The 16,169-nt window shown below is 54.2% G+C and overlaps 1 protein-coding gene across 4 annotated transcripts; it reads right to left on the reverse strand.

Moving 5' to 3' along the window:
* Positions 1-213: 213 nt before the first annotated feature.
* On the reverse strand, positions 214-14,090 carry MIIP (migration and invasion inhibitory protein). Of its 4 annotated transcripts, none has more exons than XM_023191905.2 (10): positions 14,013-14,090; positions 12,029-12,224; positions 11,426-11,770; positions 10,955-11,039; positions 3,121-3,229; positions 2,971-3,029; positions 2,352-2,481; positions 2,117-2,213; positions 860-984; positions 214-540 (listed from the first exon to the last, which is right to left on the reverse strand). In XM_023191905.2, the coding sequence occupies exons 2-10, from the start codon at positions 12,140-12,142 to the stop codon at positions 444-446; spliced, it is 1,161 nt and encodes a 386-aa protein (XP_023047673.1). In that variant the 5' UTR covers positions 12,143-12,224; positions 14,013-14,090; the 3' UTR covers positions 214-443. The 4 variants fall into 4 exon arrangements, with proteins under 4 accessions (XP_023047673.1, XP_023047671.1, XP_023047670.1 ...); XM_023191903.2 differs by having other exon boundaries at positions 214-515; positions 850-984; XM_023191902.2 differs by having other exon boundaries at positions 214-634; positions 850-984.
* Positions 14,091-16,169: the final 2,079 nt, after the last annotated feature.

Raw genomic sequence — 16,169 nt, forward strand, 5'->3', positions numbered from 1 at the left:
GGACCCCCCTCCCCCATCTGGTGGAGGCCACTACCCAGAGCTGGGGATGTGCGGAAGGAGCCACCCTCGTGGTGACGCACGCACGCTGCCCAGTCCCGGTGGTCGCAATGTCTTCCTTCTGCAGGTGCCAGGAGGGCAGGCTGAGAGGCCAGAGTGCCTTCTGGGCCCCAAGCGCATGAGCAGGATGGAACCAGCACACGTGGGACTTGAGCGGCAGAGCACTGAGCTTTATTTTAAAATTTCCACAGAATCCCTCACCCTCCACCCCAGGGTCCTTCCTCTCTGGAACCTAGGCAGCAGACAAGCCTGGGCCCACCCACCTGCCCAACCTAGGACAGCCGGGCCTGAGCTGGGCGGGCAGCAGCTTCCATCTCCTGGGTGCGCCTGCCGGAGGTGAGAGGCTGGAGGCGGTGGGAATGCTGTCCTCCTCCAGGAGTCAGTCCTCAAGGTTTCTGCCATGGGACGTGGGGCCGAGGGACCTGGGGCACTGACCAGATCGGGGTGGGGGGCGGCACCTGCATTGGCAAGGCGTGGATGGGGAAGAGGGAAGTTTCAGGGGGTCCACTTGAAAGGGACAGGTCATCTTCAGTTCCAGCCACATTCCCTCCTGGATCTTGCAGTCAGGGTGGCCTTCCTGGGTGGAGCAGGGCAGGCGGCAGGGAGCGGAGGAGTTCCGAGGGATGGCTAGGGTCAGGGCCAGCGGGCTGGAGCCCTGCAGAGAGACACCCCCAGGCTCCATCCTCCCCACCCCAATCCTACCCCCCAGGGGGCTCTGCAGTCCCCAGGCCTGCTCCAAGGTCTCTGTCCCTCTGGGGGGCACCCCAGTCCAGGATGTGATCTGGGCCATACCAGGCAAAAAGGGCTGGTGCCTGACAGCTTCTGGTGCTGGACCTCAGTGGAGACTGAGGACCAGAGGTCCAGGTTCTTGGGGGCTGAGCTTTTCTCAGGCTTCGGAGGGAAAATGTCCCAGCCCAGCAGGCAGTGCTGTGGAAGGCAAGGGGTTAAAGGTGCCTGGCCCGGGACAGGTTCCCCGCTGACTGGGCAGACCCCTATCAGGGAGGGACTGTGCCCCCCATTAGGAAGGAGGCCCCCACCAGGGCAGGGCCTGTGTCTACCCACAAGATTACCCCAGGTCTCTCCTTTCTTATCCTGGCACATCCAGCCATCCCTGGGGCCCTAAGAGCTGAAATAGGAGGACAGGATGGTGACAGTGACACTCACAGGGCGCTTCCTGCTGTGGGCTCTCCAAGCGCCCGCATGGAATGCTTCACTGAGCAGCCCCACCTCGCCACCAACATCCCTGAGGATGGCGCTGTTATGTCCATTTCATGGACCAGCAAACTGACTTTCCTCTGCATCCTTCTCCTTCTCTGACCCCAGCTGCCCTACTCTCAATTTAGGAGTCAGGGGGAGTTGCCACTGGGCCTCCATCCTGACCTGGAGACACAGGAAAGGACTTTTTTTCTTTTTTGTTTTTGAGATGGAGTCTCACTCTGTCATCCAGGCTGCAGTGCAGTGGCGAGATCTCAGCTCACTGAAGCCTCCGCCTCCCGGGTTCAAGTGATCCTCCCATCTCAGCCTCCCAAGTAGTTGGGACTACAGGTGGAAGTTGCAGTGAGCCAAGATTGTGCCAACTGCACTCTAGCCTGGGCAGTAAGAACAAAACTCGGTCTCAAAAAAAAAAAAAAAAAAAGAAGCACAGAGACCTAGGTTCAAATCCCAGCTCCTCCAGCAAGGCGCCTACCACTCCGCTTCGGTCTCCCCACCTGCAGGGTGGGGGTACAGTGGTGCCTGCACTCCTGGCTGCTGTGGGGGCTCCCTGAGATAAGCCCCCTAAGGACTGTGCCTGCAGTACACAAGGGTGCAATAAACAGGGCCCGTTCATTTCATGCCAGCCTACAGGCAGACCACCCTGGAAGCCCCGGGGTACGTGGAGTGGGGGTCCTACCTCCCTTAGGAACAGGTGTGAGTGATGGAAGAGGCCCAGCCTGTGCTCCAGAGACTTGGGTGCTCACCACTGTGGAGCCCAGCCTCGCTCTGTGACCCTCCCTGGGAACCTGGGCCAGTCTGAGCCAGCCCCGCCCTCATCACCATCCAGCCCCACATGGCTGCTCACCCGGGGCAGGGCCAGTGTGTCGGAGGCGTCAAAGCTCTTCCGCCGGTGGATGCGGTACCGGTGCGGGGGTTCCAGGATCGACAGCGGGATGCTCACCCTGTGCAGGGGTGCAGTGGGGGACCCCTGAGGAGCCTCCCGGTGGTTGGGGGCCCACGCCCAGGCCCATCTTTACTCCTCTTAAAACCAGTGGTTCAGGTTCTGTCCCCACAGGTGTCCCAATACTCTGGTCACTCACCTGACCTGCGCCGGCTGCGCCAGGGTCCCAGGGCCCTGCTGGTCTCGCGGTGTCCTACACAGGCGGCAGGGGGTGCCGGGATCCACAGGCACGGGGAACAGGCGCCGGTTGACACGGTAACAGTACACGCCTGTGAGGCCCATGAGAAGCCGCAGCTCCCCCTGAGCCAGGAACCCAGGTCCCCAGGTCCCCAGGCCCAGTGCTGCCCCCAGCGGCCCCCAACCACACAGGCTGCCAATCCTCTGGGAAGCAAGACGACCCATTTCCTCCTAACCTCTTTCCTCCCAGAACCTGGGGCCCACGCCCTAAGGGGTGGGGAGGGACATCCTCCCGGGGCTCTCAGGAGCTGGGATGGAGTCCCACCAGCACAGAGGCGCTGCTGGGAAGGTTGGGATGGGGCCACACAGGGCAGCCCCTAATTCGGAGGCCAGGTCTTAGCTCACCCCACCCCTACCAGGGCTTGGCCACCCTGTCCAGACTGCAAGCCTCCCTCCATGAGTCTCAACACCTCAGGGGCCTCCCCAGGCCCCAAGTCTCAAATGGAACCGGTCTGCAGCAGGGGAGGCCAGGGCAGCGCAAGGCTGGACTACTCAGTGGCCTACCGAGGGCCCGCACTCACACTCATGGTCTTCCTCCACGCCGCTGCCACCGCTGTCGCGCAGGCCTAGGACCTGGGGTCTGAGAGGGCAAGGGGGATGAGCAGGCCGGGGGATGGAGCCGCTCAGAGCCGCTCAGCCACCCTCGCCCGCCCTCGCCCACCCCTGCTCACTCAGGATGGCTACAGATACACTCCTCCTTGTTGGTTTCCCGAAACTCCTGCAGCTTCGAGAAGAAGGCCTCAGGCTGGCTGGCGATCGAAGAGCTGGTGTCCAGAGACCCTGGTGTGGGCAAAGCACCAGGCAGCTGACGGGAGAGGGGCTGGGGGCTGCTGTGTGGCCATCAGCCAAGGCTTGGAGAGACGATCAGCCCGGCACTGCAGGCCACCTGCTTCACCCCTACTGTGCCTCAAACAGGCCAGGAGGGCCCCTCCAGTCACTGGGACTGTTGGTTGGTTTCAGTGTCTGTCTACCCTGATGCATAGCCGACCATCCATGGGAAAAATATCGACAGAGCCCTTATGACAGGGCTAGACGCTGTTTCATGTGCCAGGAACTTGACAAAGCCCCCGGCCTTAATCAGGCTTACACTGTAAGGTGGCAAGAGATGAACTAGCCACCAAAAAAAATCCGTGATACAAGACTGAATGGTGACACCTGCCAGAAAGCAAGAGAGCAGTGTCAGAGCCTAGTATGGCAGGGCAGCCATTCCAGGGAAGGCCTCTCCGAGTGAGACGACCCTGAGCTGAGACGTGGAAAAGCCACAGAGACCTCCCAGGAAGGACATCACAGGCAGATGAAAGAGCAAGCGCAAAGGGTGGGCACGTGTGTGGTTCAGCTGAGGAACGGCCAGGAGGGGAAAGTGGCAGGAAGGGAGTAAGGGTGGAGGAGATGAGGTTAAGAAGCCCAAGGAGGGTTTGGGGACCGGAAGGGACACAATCACATAGGCCATATATTTTTGCAGGACTCCTCCTCTGGCTGCTTCAAGGTGAGGGGAAGCAGAGGCATCAGTTAGGATTCAGCTGGGGACAGGTAGGGGCAGCCCCCAACTTACCATGATTCGACTTAGGATGTTTCTTTTTTTACTTTTTTGAGAGAGATTCTCACTGTGTTGCCCAGGCTGGAGTGCAGTGGAGCGATCTCACCTCACTGCAACCTCTGCCTCCCAAGTTCAAGCGATTCTCATGTCTCAGCCACCTACGTAGCTGGAATTACAGGTGTGCGCCACCACGCCCAGCTAATTTTTGTATTTTTAGTAGAGAAGGGGTTTCACCATCTTGGCCAGGCTGTTCTCAAACTCCTGGCCTGATCCACTTGCTTTGGCCTCCCAAAGTGCTGGGATTACAGGCGTGAGCCACTGCCACACCTGGCCAGAATTTTTCAAGTTTTGATTTATCAACTTTACAATGGCACAAAAGTGATCACATTCAGAACATCAGTAAGTTACATGAGACATTCAACACTTCATTATAAAAAAGGCTTGTGTTAGATCATTTTGCCCAACTGTAGGCTAATGTCAGTGTTCTGCGCACATTTAAGGTAGGCTCAGCTAAGCTAGAATGTTTGGTAGGTTAGGTGTATTAAATGCCTTTTTGTTTTGGTTTGGTTATTTATTTTTTTTTGAGACAGAGTCTCACTCTGCTGCCCAGGCTGGAGTGTGGTGGCGTGATCTCGGCTCACTGCAACCTCCACCTCCAGGGTTGCAGCGATTCTCCTGCCTCAGCCTCCCGAGCAGCTGGGATTACAGGCGGGTGCTACCACACTCAATTAATTTTTGTATTTTCAGTGGAGGTGGGATTTCATTATGCTGGCCAGGGTGGTCTTGAACTCCTGACCTCAAGTGATCCGCCCGCCTCAGCCTCCCAAAGTGCTGGGATTACAGGTGTGAGCCACCGCGCCTGGCCTTATATGCCTTTTTGACTAAACAGTATTTTTAACTTACGTTGGGTGTATCAGGATGTAGATATATGGTAAATCCCGCAACATCTATAATCGGATTCTAAAAGTATGTTGAAGGCAGGGTCAACAGGATGGTGTGAAAAGGAGGGGGGAATTAGGGTCGATCCCAAGGTTATGGCCTGACCAGTTAGTATGTGGAGTTGCCATTTATGGAGACAGGAAAGACTGCAGGAGGAGCACAGCAGATGGCGTGGAAATCAGGACCTTGATTTCAGACAGAAGGTTAATAACTTCATGGTGATGTGGAGAAGACAGCGGGATATACAAGTCTGGAATTCGGAGGAGAGATGTGGGCTAGAGATACAAATGGAGAAGTAGAGAAAGTGTCAAATGCCTTAGCACTTGGGAGATCATAGAGGGAAGAGGGAAGACAGAGAGGAGTCAGAAGACTGAGTCCCAGGCCTAGGGGTGTAGTGGTTAGAACAAGGACCTTTTCTTCCCCAGGAGCCTGGAAAGGAGCACCAACAGAGATGGGGGAGAACCAGGAAGCATGTGGCTGGAAGTCTAGGGGAGAAAGTGCTTTAGGGAGGCAGTGACCACTGTGTCCCCTGCTGCTCAAAGGTAAGGAAGGTGTGGATGGGGGCTCAGCTGGGGAGTTGGCACCACGGAGGCCACTGATGACCCAACTGAGGGCCACGTTGATGAAATGCTGGGAGCTGAAGCCTGATTTAAGAAACAGTAGTGGAGGCCAGACACAGTGGCTCATGCCTGTAATCCCAGCACTTTGGGAGGCCAAGGCGGGCAGATCACTTGACATCGGGAGTTCCAAACTAGACTGGCCAAGATGGCAAAACCCTGTCTCTGGCTAAAAATACAAAAATTAGCTGAGCGTAGTGGCACATGCCTATAGTCCCAGCTACTTAGGTGGCTGGAGGCAGAGGTTGCAGTGGGCCGAGATCACTCCACTGCACTCCAGCCTGGGTGAAAAAGTGAGACTCCATCTCAAAAAAAAAAAAAAAATTGTAGTGGAGAGAAATTAAAAGCAATGAGGCTAGACAGCCTTTTTGAAGAGGAAGTTTTGTTATCGAGAAAATAGGCAGACACTGGAAGCAAATGTGGGCTAAAGGTAGAAATGTGGCATCGGGATGAGAAATAATAGGCTGCGGCTTTACCCCGACTGGATGTGAGCCGCTGGTAAGATTCTGTCTCACCTGGCCTCAGCCTCCCCATCTGTGAGTGGGCACCATGGTGGCGCCTATCTAATAAGCTTATTTTGAAGGGCAAAGGAGTTAGCGGGAGGAACAGGGAGCACAGCTCGGAGCGGTGCATGGTGCAGGGAGCATGAGATACAACCAGCTCCCAGAATGCTTCCTGCACGTTCATGTTCATGCTGAGGGGCAGGATGAGGATGCAGGACAGAGAGAGAGAGGATCACAGGAAGCAAACCCTGGAGGAGCCAGAAGCAGAGGGGCGGAGCATGCTGCAGCAGGGCCAGGGCCCAGGTGGCAGCGTGGACGGTCACCTCGGGAAAGGCAGGGGAGCAGAGCGCATGGACCAAGAGCAGGCACTGGGACAGGCGCCTCCATTTTCCCAGAACCAGGAAGGAGGGCAGTGAGCTGAGAGTTCAACAAGTACTCAAGGGCAGAGCCTGTGTCCCCGCCACCACTTGCTCCCAGCAACTCCACAGTGCACCTGTCTTTGTTTTTTGAGACAGAATCTCACTTTGTCTCCCAGGCTGGAGTACAGTGGCTTGATCTCTGCTCACTGCAACCTCCACTTCCTGGATTCAAACAATTCTTCTGTCTCAGCCTCCTGAGTAGCTGGGATTATAGGTGCCTACCACCATACCCAGCTAATTTTTGTATTTTTAGTAGAGACAGGGTTTCACCATGATGGCCAGGCTGGTCTTGAACCCCTGACCTCAAGTGATTCGCCCACCTCAGCCTCCCAAATTGCTGGGATTACAGGTGTGAGCCACCATGCCTGGCCGTGGCCTCCTTTCTGGTCCTGCCACGCCTCTGGTCACCCCATTATGCGTGTAATCCCAGCACTTTGGGAGGCTGAGGTGGACAGATCACCTGCGGTCAAGAGTTCAAGACCAGCCTGGCCAACGTGGTGAAACCCCGTCTCTACTAAAAATACAAAAATTAGCCGAGCATGGTAGTAGATGCCTGTAATCCCAGCTACCTGGGAGGCTGAGGAAGGAGAATGGCTTAAACCAAGGAACTGCAGGTTGCAGTGAGCAGAAATCACACCACTGGACTTGACTCTGGGCAACAGAGCAAGACTTCATCTCAAAAAAAAAAAAAAAAAAAGAGGAGGCCACGAGGCTGGAAGAAAGAAAGACGGGAGGTCACATCATCATGGGGCCAGTAGAGGCCAGATCATGTCTCGAAAGTCTAGAATGGGATTTTGGATTTTACAGTAAGTGCTGGGAAAAGTCCATGGGGAGTTTTGAGCAGGGGAGTGACATGATCTGATTTCCATGTTTAAAAATATCCTTTGGCTGCTATGTCAAAAATGACAGTGCACAACCAGGTCCCTGGCAGCATTATTCCCAACAGTCAAGAGATGGAAACCACCCAAGTGTCCATCCATAAATGATTGGATAAACATGTGGTATCTATACACAACGGAATGTCACTCAGCCCTAAAAAGGAAGGGAATTCCAGCCAGGCACAGGAGCTCACACCTGTAATCCCTGCATTTTGGGCGGCCGAGGCAGGAGAATCACTTGAGTGCTGCAGTTCGAGACCAGCCTGGCCAACATAGTGAAACCCCATCTCTACTGAAAATACAAACATTGGCTGGGTGTGGTGGCACACACCTGTAATCCCTGCTACATGGAAGGCTGAGGCACAAGAACCATTCCAACCCAGGAGGTGAAGGTTGCAGTGAGCCAAGATCATACCACTGCACTCCAGCCTGGGCAATACAGTGCGACTCTGTCTCAAAACAAAACAAAACAAAATAAAAGGAAAGGAATTCTGACACACACTACATGAATAAATCTTGAGGCCATTATGTTAAATAAAATAAGCCAGTACAAAAGAACAAATGCTGCATGATTTCACTTATATAAGGTCCCTAGAGGAGTCAAATTCATATGGACAGAAGGTGAATGGCGACTGTCCAGGGCTGGAGGGAGAGATAATAGAAGTAATTATTTAATGGGGAGAGAAGTTTTTGGGAAGATGAAAAATTCTGGAGACGGATGGTAGTAATGATAGCTCAACAGTGTGGACGTACTTGATGCCACTTAATAGTCCACTTAAAAAATGCTACAGGTGGCTGGGCGTGGTGGCTCACGCCTGTAATCCCCAGCACTTTGGGAGGCTGAGGCGGGTGGATCGCCTGAGGTCAGTTCGAGACAGGCCTGGCCAACATGGTGAAACCCTGTCTCTACTAAAAATACAAAAATTAGGCAGGGCACAGCGGCTCACGCCTGTAATCCCAGCACTTTGGGAGGCCGAGGCAGGTGGGTCACAAGGTCAGGAGATCGAGACCATCCTGGCTAACACAGTGAAATCCCATCTCTACTAAAAATACAAAAAATTAGCCGGACGTGGTGGTGGACGCCTGTAATCCCAGCTACTCGGGAGGCTGAGGCAGGAGAATGGCGTGAACCCAGGAGGCGGAGCTTGCAGTGAGCCGAGATTGCGCCACTGCACTCCAGCCTGGGTGGCAGAGCGAGACTCCGTCTCAAAAAAAAAAAAAAAAAAAAAAAATTAGCCAGGCGTGATGGCAGGCGCCTGTAATCCCAGCTACTCGGAAGCTGAGGCAGGAGAATCGCTTGAACCCAGGAGGCGGAGGTTGCAGTGAGCGGAGATCACGCCATTGCACTCTAGCCTGGGCGACAAGAGTGAGACTTCGTCTCAAAAAAAAACAAAAACAAAAACAAAAACAAAAAATGCTAGGCCAGGCGCAGTGGCTCATGCCTGTAATCCCAGCACTTTGGGAGGCCGAGGTGGATGGATCACCTGAGGTCGGGAGTTCAAGACCAGCCTGATCAACATGGAGAAACCCCCATCTCTGCTAAAAATACAAAATTAGCTGGGCCTGGTGGCACATGCCTATAATCCCAGCTACTAGGGAGGCTGAGGCAGGAGAATTGCTTGAACCTGGGAGGCAGAGGTTGTGGTGAGCTGAGATCGTGCCATTGCACTCCAGCCTGGACAACAAGAGTGAAACTCCACCTCAAAAAAAATAAAAAAAGCTACAGTGGTAAATTTTATGTTATGTATTTACACAAACACACACACACACGCACGCACGCACATGCACAAAGGACAACAATGGGACATAGGCCAGGAGGAAACTAGCCAGAAGGCAGCTGAAGTTGCTGTTGGGAGAGCTGGACAGTAATGTGAAAAGAGCTGGCATTGGTATGGAGTTGTGCAGGGGCCTGGCACATAACAAATGTTCAAACATAGGGCAGTTGAGGCTCCATTCATTCAACAGATGCACCATCTCTGGGCCTGAGGTTGAGAGAGCAGACATGGCTCAGAAGGTGCTCAGAGGCTGGTGTGAAGGTAGTGAGTTATCGCAATTGATTACTCACAGTCAGTGACAGACCAAACTCTTTGTTCTACTCTTTCCCCCTTCTTCTCACTACTGCTCGTCTCATTTTGTTTGTTTGTTTTTTGGAGATGGGAGTCTCGCTCTGTCACCCAGGCTGGAGTGCAATGGCGCGATCTCGGCTCCCTGCAACCTCCGCCTCCCGGGTTCAAGCGATTCTTTTGCCTCAGCCTCCCAAGTAGCTGGGATTACAGGCCTGCGCCATCACACCCGGTTAATTACTTTATTTTTAGTAGATACGGGGTTTCACCACATTGGTCAAGCTGGTCTCGAACTCCTGACCTCATGATCCACCCGCCTCAGCCTCCCAAAGTGCTGGGATTACAGGCGTGAGCCACTGTGCCTGGCCTGTCTTCTCTTAAAAAGCAAAAAAAAAAAAAAAAAAAAAAAAGGCCGGGCATGGTGGCTCATGCCTGTAATCCAGCACCTTGGAAGGCTGAGGTGGGCAGATCACCTGAGGTCAGAAGTTCAAGAGCAGCCTGGCCAACACGGTAAAACCCCATCTCTATTAAAAATAGAAAAATGAGCTGGGCGTGGTGGCACACACCTGTAATCCCAGCTACTTGGGACACTGAGGCAGGAGAATCGCTTGAACCTGGGAGGCAGAGATTGCAGTGAGCCAAGATCACAGCATTGCACTCCAGCCTGGGCGACAAAAGTAAAACTCCGTCTCAAAATAAATAAATTAATAAATAAATTAATTAATAGGCCAGTCCAGTGGCTCACGCCTGTAATCCCAGCACTATGGGAGGCCGAGGTGGGCGGATCATGAGGTCAGGAGGCCAAGGCGGGCGGATCACGAGGTCAGGAGATGAGACCATCCTGGCTAACACGGTCAAACCCCGTCTCTACTAAAAAAATTAGCCAGGCATGGTGTTGGGCGCCTATAGTCCCAGCTACTTGGGAGGCTGAGGCAGGAGAATGGCATGAACCCGGGAGGCAGAGCTTGCAGTGAGCTGAGATCGCGTCATTGCACTCCAGCCTGGGCGACAGAGTAAGACTCTGTCTCAAAAATAAATAAATAAATAAATAAACAAACAAATAATGAAACAAAACAAACGAAACAAAAAAAAAAAAAGAACGTGGCTGTGGGGAGCAGTGGCTCACTCCTGTAATCCCAGCACTTTGGGAGTCCAACGTAGGTGGATATCTTAAGCTCTGTAGTTTGAGACCAGCCTGGCCAACATGGGGAAACCCCATCTCTACTAAAAATACAAAAAATTAGCGCGGCGTGGTGGTGCTCGCCTGTAATTCCAGCTACTTGGGAGGCCGAGGGACGAGAATCACTTGAACCTGGGACGTGGAGGTTGCTGTGAGCCAACATCATACTACTGCACTCCAGCCTGGGTGACAGAGTAAGACTCCGTCTCAAAAAAAAAAAAAAACTGGGTGCTCCCCAAGGAGGACGGCACCGTCGTCAGAGAAACAGGCAACAGCACCGGATGGAGGCTGAGATAGGAGCATGGAGGAGCCCAGGCCTCCACCTCCCACTCCCAGGCCAAGTGTGTACCCACTAGCAGCAGGCCTTACCTGCAATCCAGTCATAGCCCAGGTATGGCCTGAGGCGCCAGCTCCTCTCAGGAACTGCAGACTCCTCAGAGAAGGTCACCCTGGGCTGAGGAGGGAAGCACAGAGGGGCAAGGACTAAGCCAGGAGGCCTGGCCCAGAGGAAGCCGCAGCTCGAGGGACAGAGAGACTGTGTCTCAACTTACACCCTGACTTGGAGCCCAGGGCTCAGCCAAGGGCACAAGAGCAAGAAGGGAAATGTTTGACCCCACTTTACGTGTGGCTGTGAACAAAGCCTGGCCTCTTCTCAAAGTGCTGAGAAACTCACAGCTACCGCTTAGCGAGCATTTAGGCTGAGCCAGACCCAACTCACAGTATCTCCCAGGAGCCTCTTGTTCTACAAAGGAGGCTGCCCACACGCACATGTGTCAGATAGGGAAACTGAGGCCCAAGGAAATTCCTCCCATCAGCAGATGTCCCGCTCTCCCACATTACCTTGGACAGCTTGCTCTGTTGAGCCAGGATGGACCTCGGGGCCTGTGCCTCCTGGGGTCCTGGATCACCTAGCCCCGCTGAGGGCTCTGGGTCCCTCAGGCTTGAGGTGCCCAGCGAGGGTGCTGAGTGGGGTCTCGGTCGGCCCAGGGACTCCTGCTGCTGGCATTTGGCAGGTGGGAGAGAGGCTACCCCCGATCTGGCCACATCACGGGGGTCCCCTCGGCAGGCATCTGGTGAGCCCCACACAGGGCACCGGCCCCGTGGCCAGGAGGTGCTCAAGGAAGTTGAGGACGTCTCTGGGGTCAATGGAGTCTCTGAGTTGTAGCTGCTGGATTCCAGGCTTGACTGGAGAGAGGGGCCGGGTCACCCAGGGAGTGGCTGCCAGAACATACCCATGGGGCCTACGCCAGGTACCAAGGCCTGTGTCCTCATCCCGCTCTAGCTTCAGCAGTTTTGGACCAAAGCCAGTCTCTTCCCTCCCCAGCCCTCAATGTCCCATCATCAGTAAAATGGGGGTGTTGAACAAGATGAGCCCAGAAGCCTGGATGCTGGCCTGAAGGTCAGGTAGCCACTTCCTCTGGGGTTCCCAAGGCAGGCACGTACCTCTGAGGCTGCCCTGGTCACTGACCGCCGCACAGCATCCTGCCCCACCCACAGCTGCCTCAGGAGCTCCAGGTTGAGCAGCCGCAGCTGCGCCAGGTCCTCAGCCTCCACCATCCTGGGCCTCCTGCAGCAGGTGTCACTTGCCCCTGGGCCACAGGATGTCCTTAGGGCTGGGTTCCAGCCCCAGCTCTTCTACCTGAAGTCAAGAGAGCAGGACACGGGGCTCAGTAGGGTGCCCTGTGATGCCAGAGACCCCCATTTGACACTCTTTAACTATACTGCCTCAGGCAAGTTATTTAACTTCTCTGTGCCTCAGTTTCCTCATCTGCTGGAAGACAACAGTACCTACCTCATACGATTGTTGTTAGAATTAAACAAAGCATGTTAAGCCTGGGCAACATTTGTGGAAACATTCTTTTTCTACAAAAAAAAAATTTATTTTTTAATTAGCTAGCCGTAGTGGCACTCGTCTGTGGCCCCAGCTACTCGAGGATCGCTTTAGCCCGGGCTGCAGTGAGCCATGGTTGCATCACTGTAAAAAAAAAACAAAAACAAAAATACAAAAAACAGGCCAAGTGGCTCACGTCTGTAATCCGAGCACTTTGAGAGGCTGAGGCAGAAGATCACTTGAGGTCAGGAGTTTGAGGCAAGCCTAGCCAACATGGTGAGAGACCCTGTCGCTACTAAAAATACAAAAATTAGCTGGGCGTGGTGACGGACACCTGTAATCCCAGCTACTCGGGAGGCTGAGGCAGGAGAATCACCTGAACCTGGGAGGCGGAGGTTGTGGTGAGCCGAGATCGCGCCATTGCACTCCAGCCTGGGTGATGGGGTGAGACTCCATCTCAAAAACAACAACAACAATAAAACAATTAGCCAGGCATGGTGGTGGGTGCCTGTAATCCCAGCTACTCAGGAGGCTGCTGAGGCAGGAGAATTGCTTGAACCTGGGAGGCGGAGGTTGCAGTGAGCAGAGATCACACTATTGCACTCCAGCCTGGGTGAGAGCAAGACTGACACACACAAAATACAAAAAACAAAGTACTTAGCACAGTGCTTACTTAATACAGTGCTTACAGTGGTACATAGTAAGCATTCAATAAACGTCTATTATTACCAAAATGGCTAGGGCAAGGGCATGCGTCCTTTCTTTTTTTCTGGGCTCACTGCAGCCTCCACCTCTTGGGCAGTGGTTTGGACAACCTTGCTTTATAACTGCTGAACCCAATACAAACCAGGCTTCAAAAGGGATTCTTCCTCCTTTCCTGCCCTCCCTTCCTCCTTCACTTTCTTTTTACAAATGAAGAAACCAAAGCTCAGAGAAGTTAAGCAATTTGCCTCAAGTCACCCAGCTAGCAAGAGGCAAGAACCAAATTTGACTCCAGGGTAGATGAGTTCAGGTTTCCTGGAAAGCCTTTCCCTGGAAGTGTGGGGAAGCCTGGGAAAACTCCGCCTCCTCCTCCCAGCCCTTGCCCCCCACCTCCAAGTATCCTCAGGATCGGGTGCAAGGTCTGGAGCAGAAAGAAATCTACTACCCTGGGACCCTCCCACACGTATATGACCCCACAGGGCTGGGGGGCACGGAGATGCAGTCAAGGGGGGCCAACTGCTTGATTCCCAGGACTAAGATCCCGGCCCCCACCCCTAACTGACCAAGTAGCTCTGGGCCACACCCCCTGTATCAGAGGGTCGCCGTTTTCGCACGGGGTCAAAAGGCACAGCTGGCCTTGCCTTCCCCTGGCCCCGGTCGCGCTTTGGAAAGGGAAACGCTGAGCAGAGGCACCGGGAAAGCGACGCTCCAGAAACACTAGGGCCGCAGAAGTAACAGAGGCCGAGCGGGCGGACGCCGAGGCGGGACCCCGGCAGAGGCAGACGCAGCCTCCCCTTCTTTTCCACTGCAGCCCCTGAGCCCCTCGCGGGAATGCACGTGGGGCCTCCTGCAGAGCCCTTCCGCTCCACCTCAGTGCCGCCTCCCCGCACTCACCCGGCAGAATCCTCTAATCCGCGCCGCAGCAGCAGCAGCCGCCGCCGCCTGAACCGCCCGGGGGGGGGGGTGTGGGGGGGAGGTCACCGGCTGGGGGCGGGGCCTCCGCCGGCCGTTCTGATTGGTCAGGTGAGGGGCAGGGCCGGGACGCCTGGCGAGCGTTACTCCGCGATCTGTAGCGGCAGTTTCAACATGGGGGCGGGACCTAGAGCGGAACTGCACAACCAGTTGGTCAATTTTCGAGGCCAGTCCGGAGGTCGATTCCTGGAAGGGGGCGGGCCCCGGAAGGGCGGGCTCCGATTGGTCAGCTGCGGGACTGGGATACGCGTTTAGGAGCTGCAGTTTCCGTCAGGCTCGGTGGCCTAGGCTCGGCGCAGGCGGCAGTCTGGAGCTGCGGGCTAGGTCTGGCAGGCGGCGGGCGACTCATTGCATTGTACTCATCCTTTCATACTTTTTTTTTTGTTTTGGCGACGGAGTCTCGCTCTGTTGCCCAGGCTGGATTGCAGTGGCGCGATCTCCGCTCACCACAATCTCTGCCTCCTGGGTTCAAGCGATTCTTCTACCTCAGCCTCCCGAGTAGGTAGGACTACACGCTTTTTTTTTCTTTAAGTAGAGACAGGGTTTCCTTATGTTGGCCAGGCTGGTCTCGAACTCATGACCTCGTGATCCGCCCGCCTCGGCCTCCCAAAGTGCTGGGATTACAGGCATGAGCCACCGCGGCCGGCCTGCTTCATACTTTCATTCAGGTTTTTAGTGAGTGCCTGCTTTGTGCCAGAAGATAAGGACTATACAGTAAACAAGAAAATGTAGTATTGGGGCCGGGTGCGGTTGCTCACGCCTGCAAACCTAAAAATACCAAAATTAACCGGGTGAGACCGGGCGCGGTGGTTCACGCCTGTAATCCCTGCACTTTGGGAGGCCGAGGCGGGCGGATCACGAGGTCAGGAGATCGCGACCATCCTGGCTAACACAGTGAAACCCGGTCTCTACTAAATATACAAAAAATTAGCCGGGCGTGGTGACGGGCGCCTGTAGTCCCAGCTACTTGGGAGGCTGAGATGGGAGGATCACCTGAGCCAAAAAGGCTGAGGCTGCAGTGAGCTGAGATTGCACCACTGCACTCCAGCCTGACTGACAAAGAGAGAGACCCTGTCTCAATAAATAAATAAATTTAAAAAGAAAGTGTAGTATTGGCGTCCAGATAGACGAATAGATCAATGCAGCAGAATAAAGAGTTCTGATATGTGAGCAATTAATTTTTGACAAAAATGAAAGCGCAATTCAGTGGAGAAAGGATAATGCCTCCGGCCCAGGGCAGTGGCTCACGCCTGTAATCTCAGCGCTTTGGGAGGCCGAGGTGGGTGGATCGCTTGAGGTAAGGAGTTACAGACCAGCGACACCCAGCGGCCCCCCCCCCCCGCAAAAAAATGTATTTTATCAATAATGTGTGTGGAAACTTGGAAAAACAAGAAAAGATGGTGTCTTCAACAAATGTTGCAGGTATAATTGGATATCCACATACTCATCCAAACAAAACAAAAAAAACCCATATGCAAAAATTAACCTAGAATGGATCATAGATCTAGTTGTGAACCTAAACTATAAAACTTAAGAAAAACTGGGGTCGGGCGTGGTGGCACATGCCTGTAATCCCAGCACTTTGGGAGGCCAAGGTGGGTGGATCACCTGAGGTCAGGAGTTCAAGACCAGCCTGGGCAACATGGCGCAACCCCGTTTCTACTAAAAATACAAAACTTGGCCGGGCACAGTGGCTCACGCCTGTAATCCCAGCACTTTGGGAGGCCAAGGCAGGCGGATCACCTGAGGTTGGGAGCTCAAGACCAGCCTGACCAACATGGAGAAACCCATCTCTAATAAAAATACAAAATTAGTCGGGCATGGTGGCACATACCTGTAATCCCAGCTACTCAGAAGGCTGAGGCAGGAGAATCGCTTGAACCCAGGAGGTGGAGGTTGTGGTGAGCCGAGATCACACCATTGCACTCCAATATGGGCGACAAGAGGGAAACTCTGTCTGAAATTAAAGCAAACAAAAAAACAGAATGAAAAGAAGATAGGTAGCCCCTCTACCTCCGGAAGAGCCGAGACTGATAACACCAGACACCGAACTAGCAGGAACCCCTCCGAGTCAAGAAG

This window comes from Piliocolobus tephrosceles, chromosome 1 (genome assembly GCF_002776525.5).
Source record: "Piliocolobus tephrosceles isolate RC106 chromosome 1, ASM277652v3, whole genome shotgun sequence".
Taxonomy (NCBI): Eukaryota; Metazoa; Chordata; class Mammalia; order Primates; family Cercopithecidae; genus Piliocolobus; species Piliocolobus tephrosceles.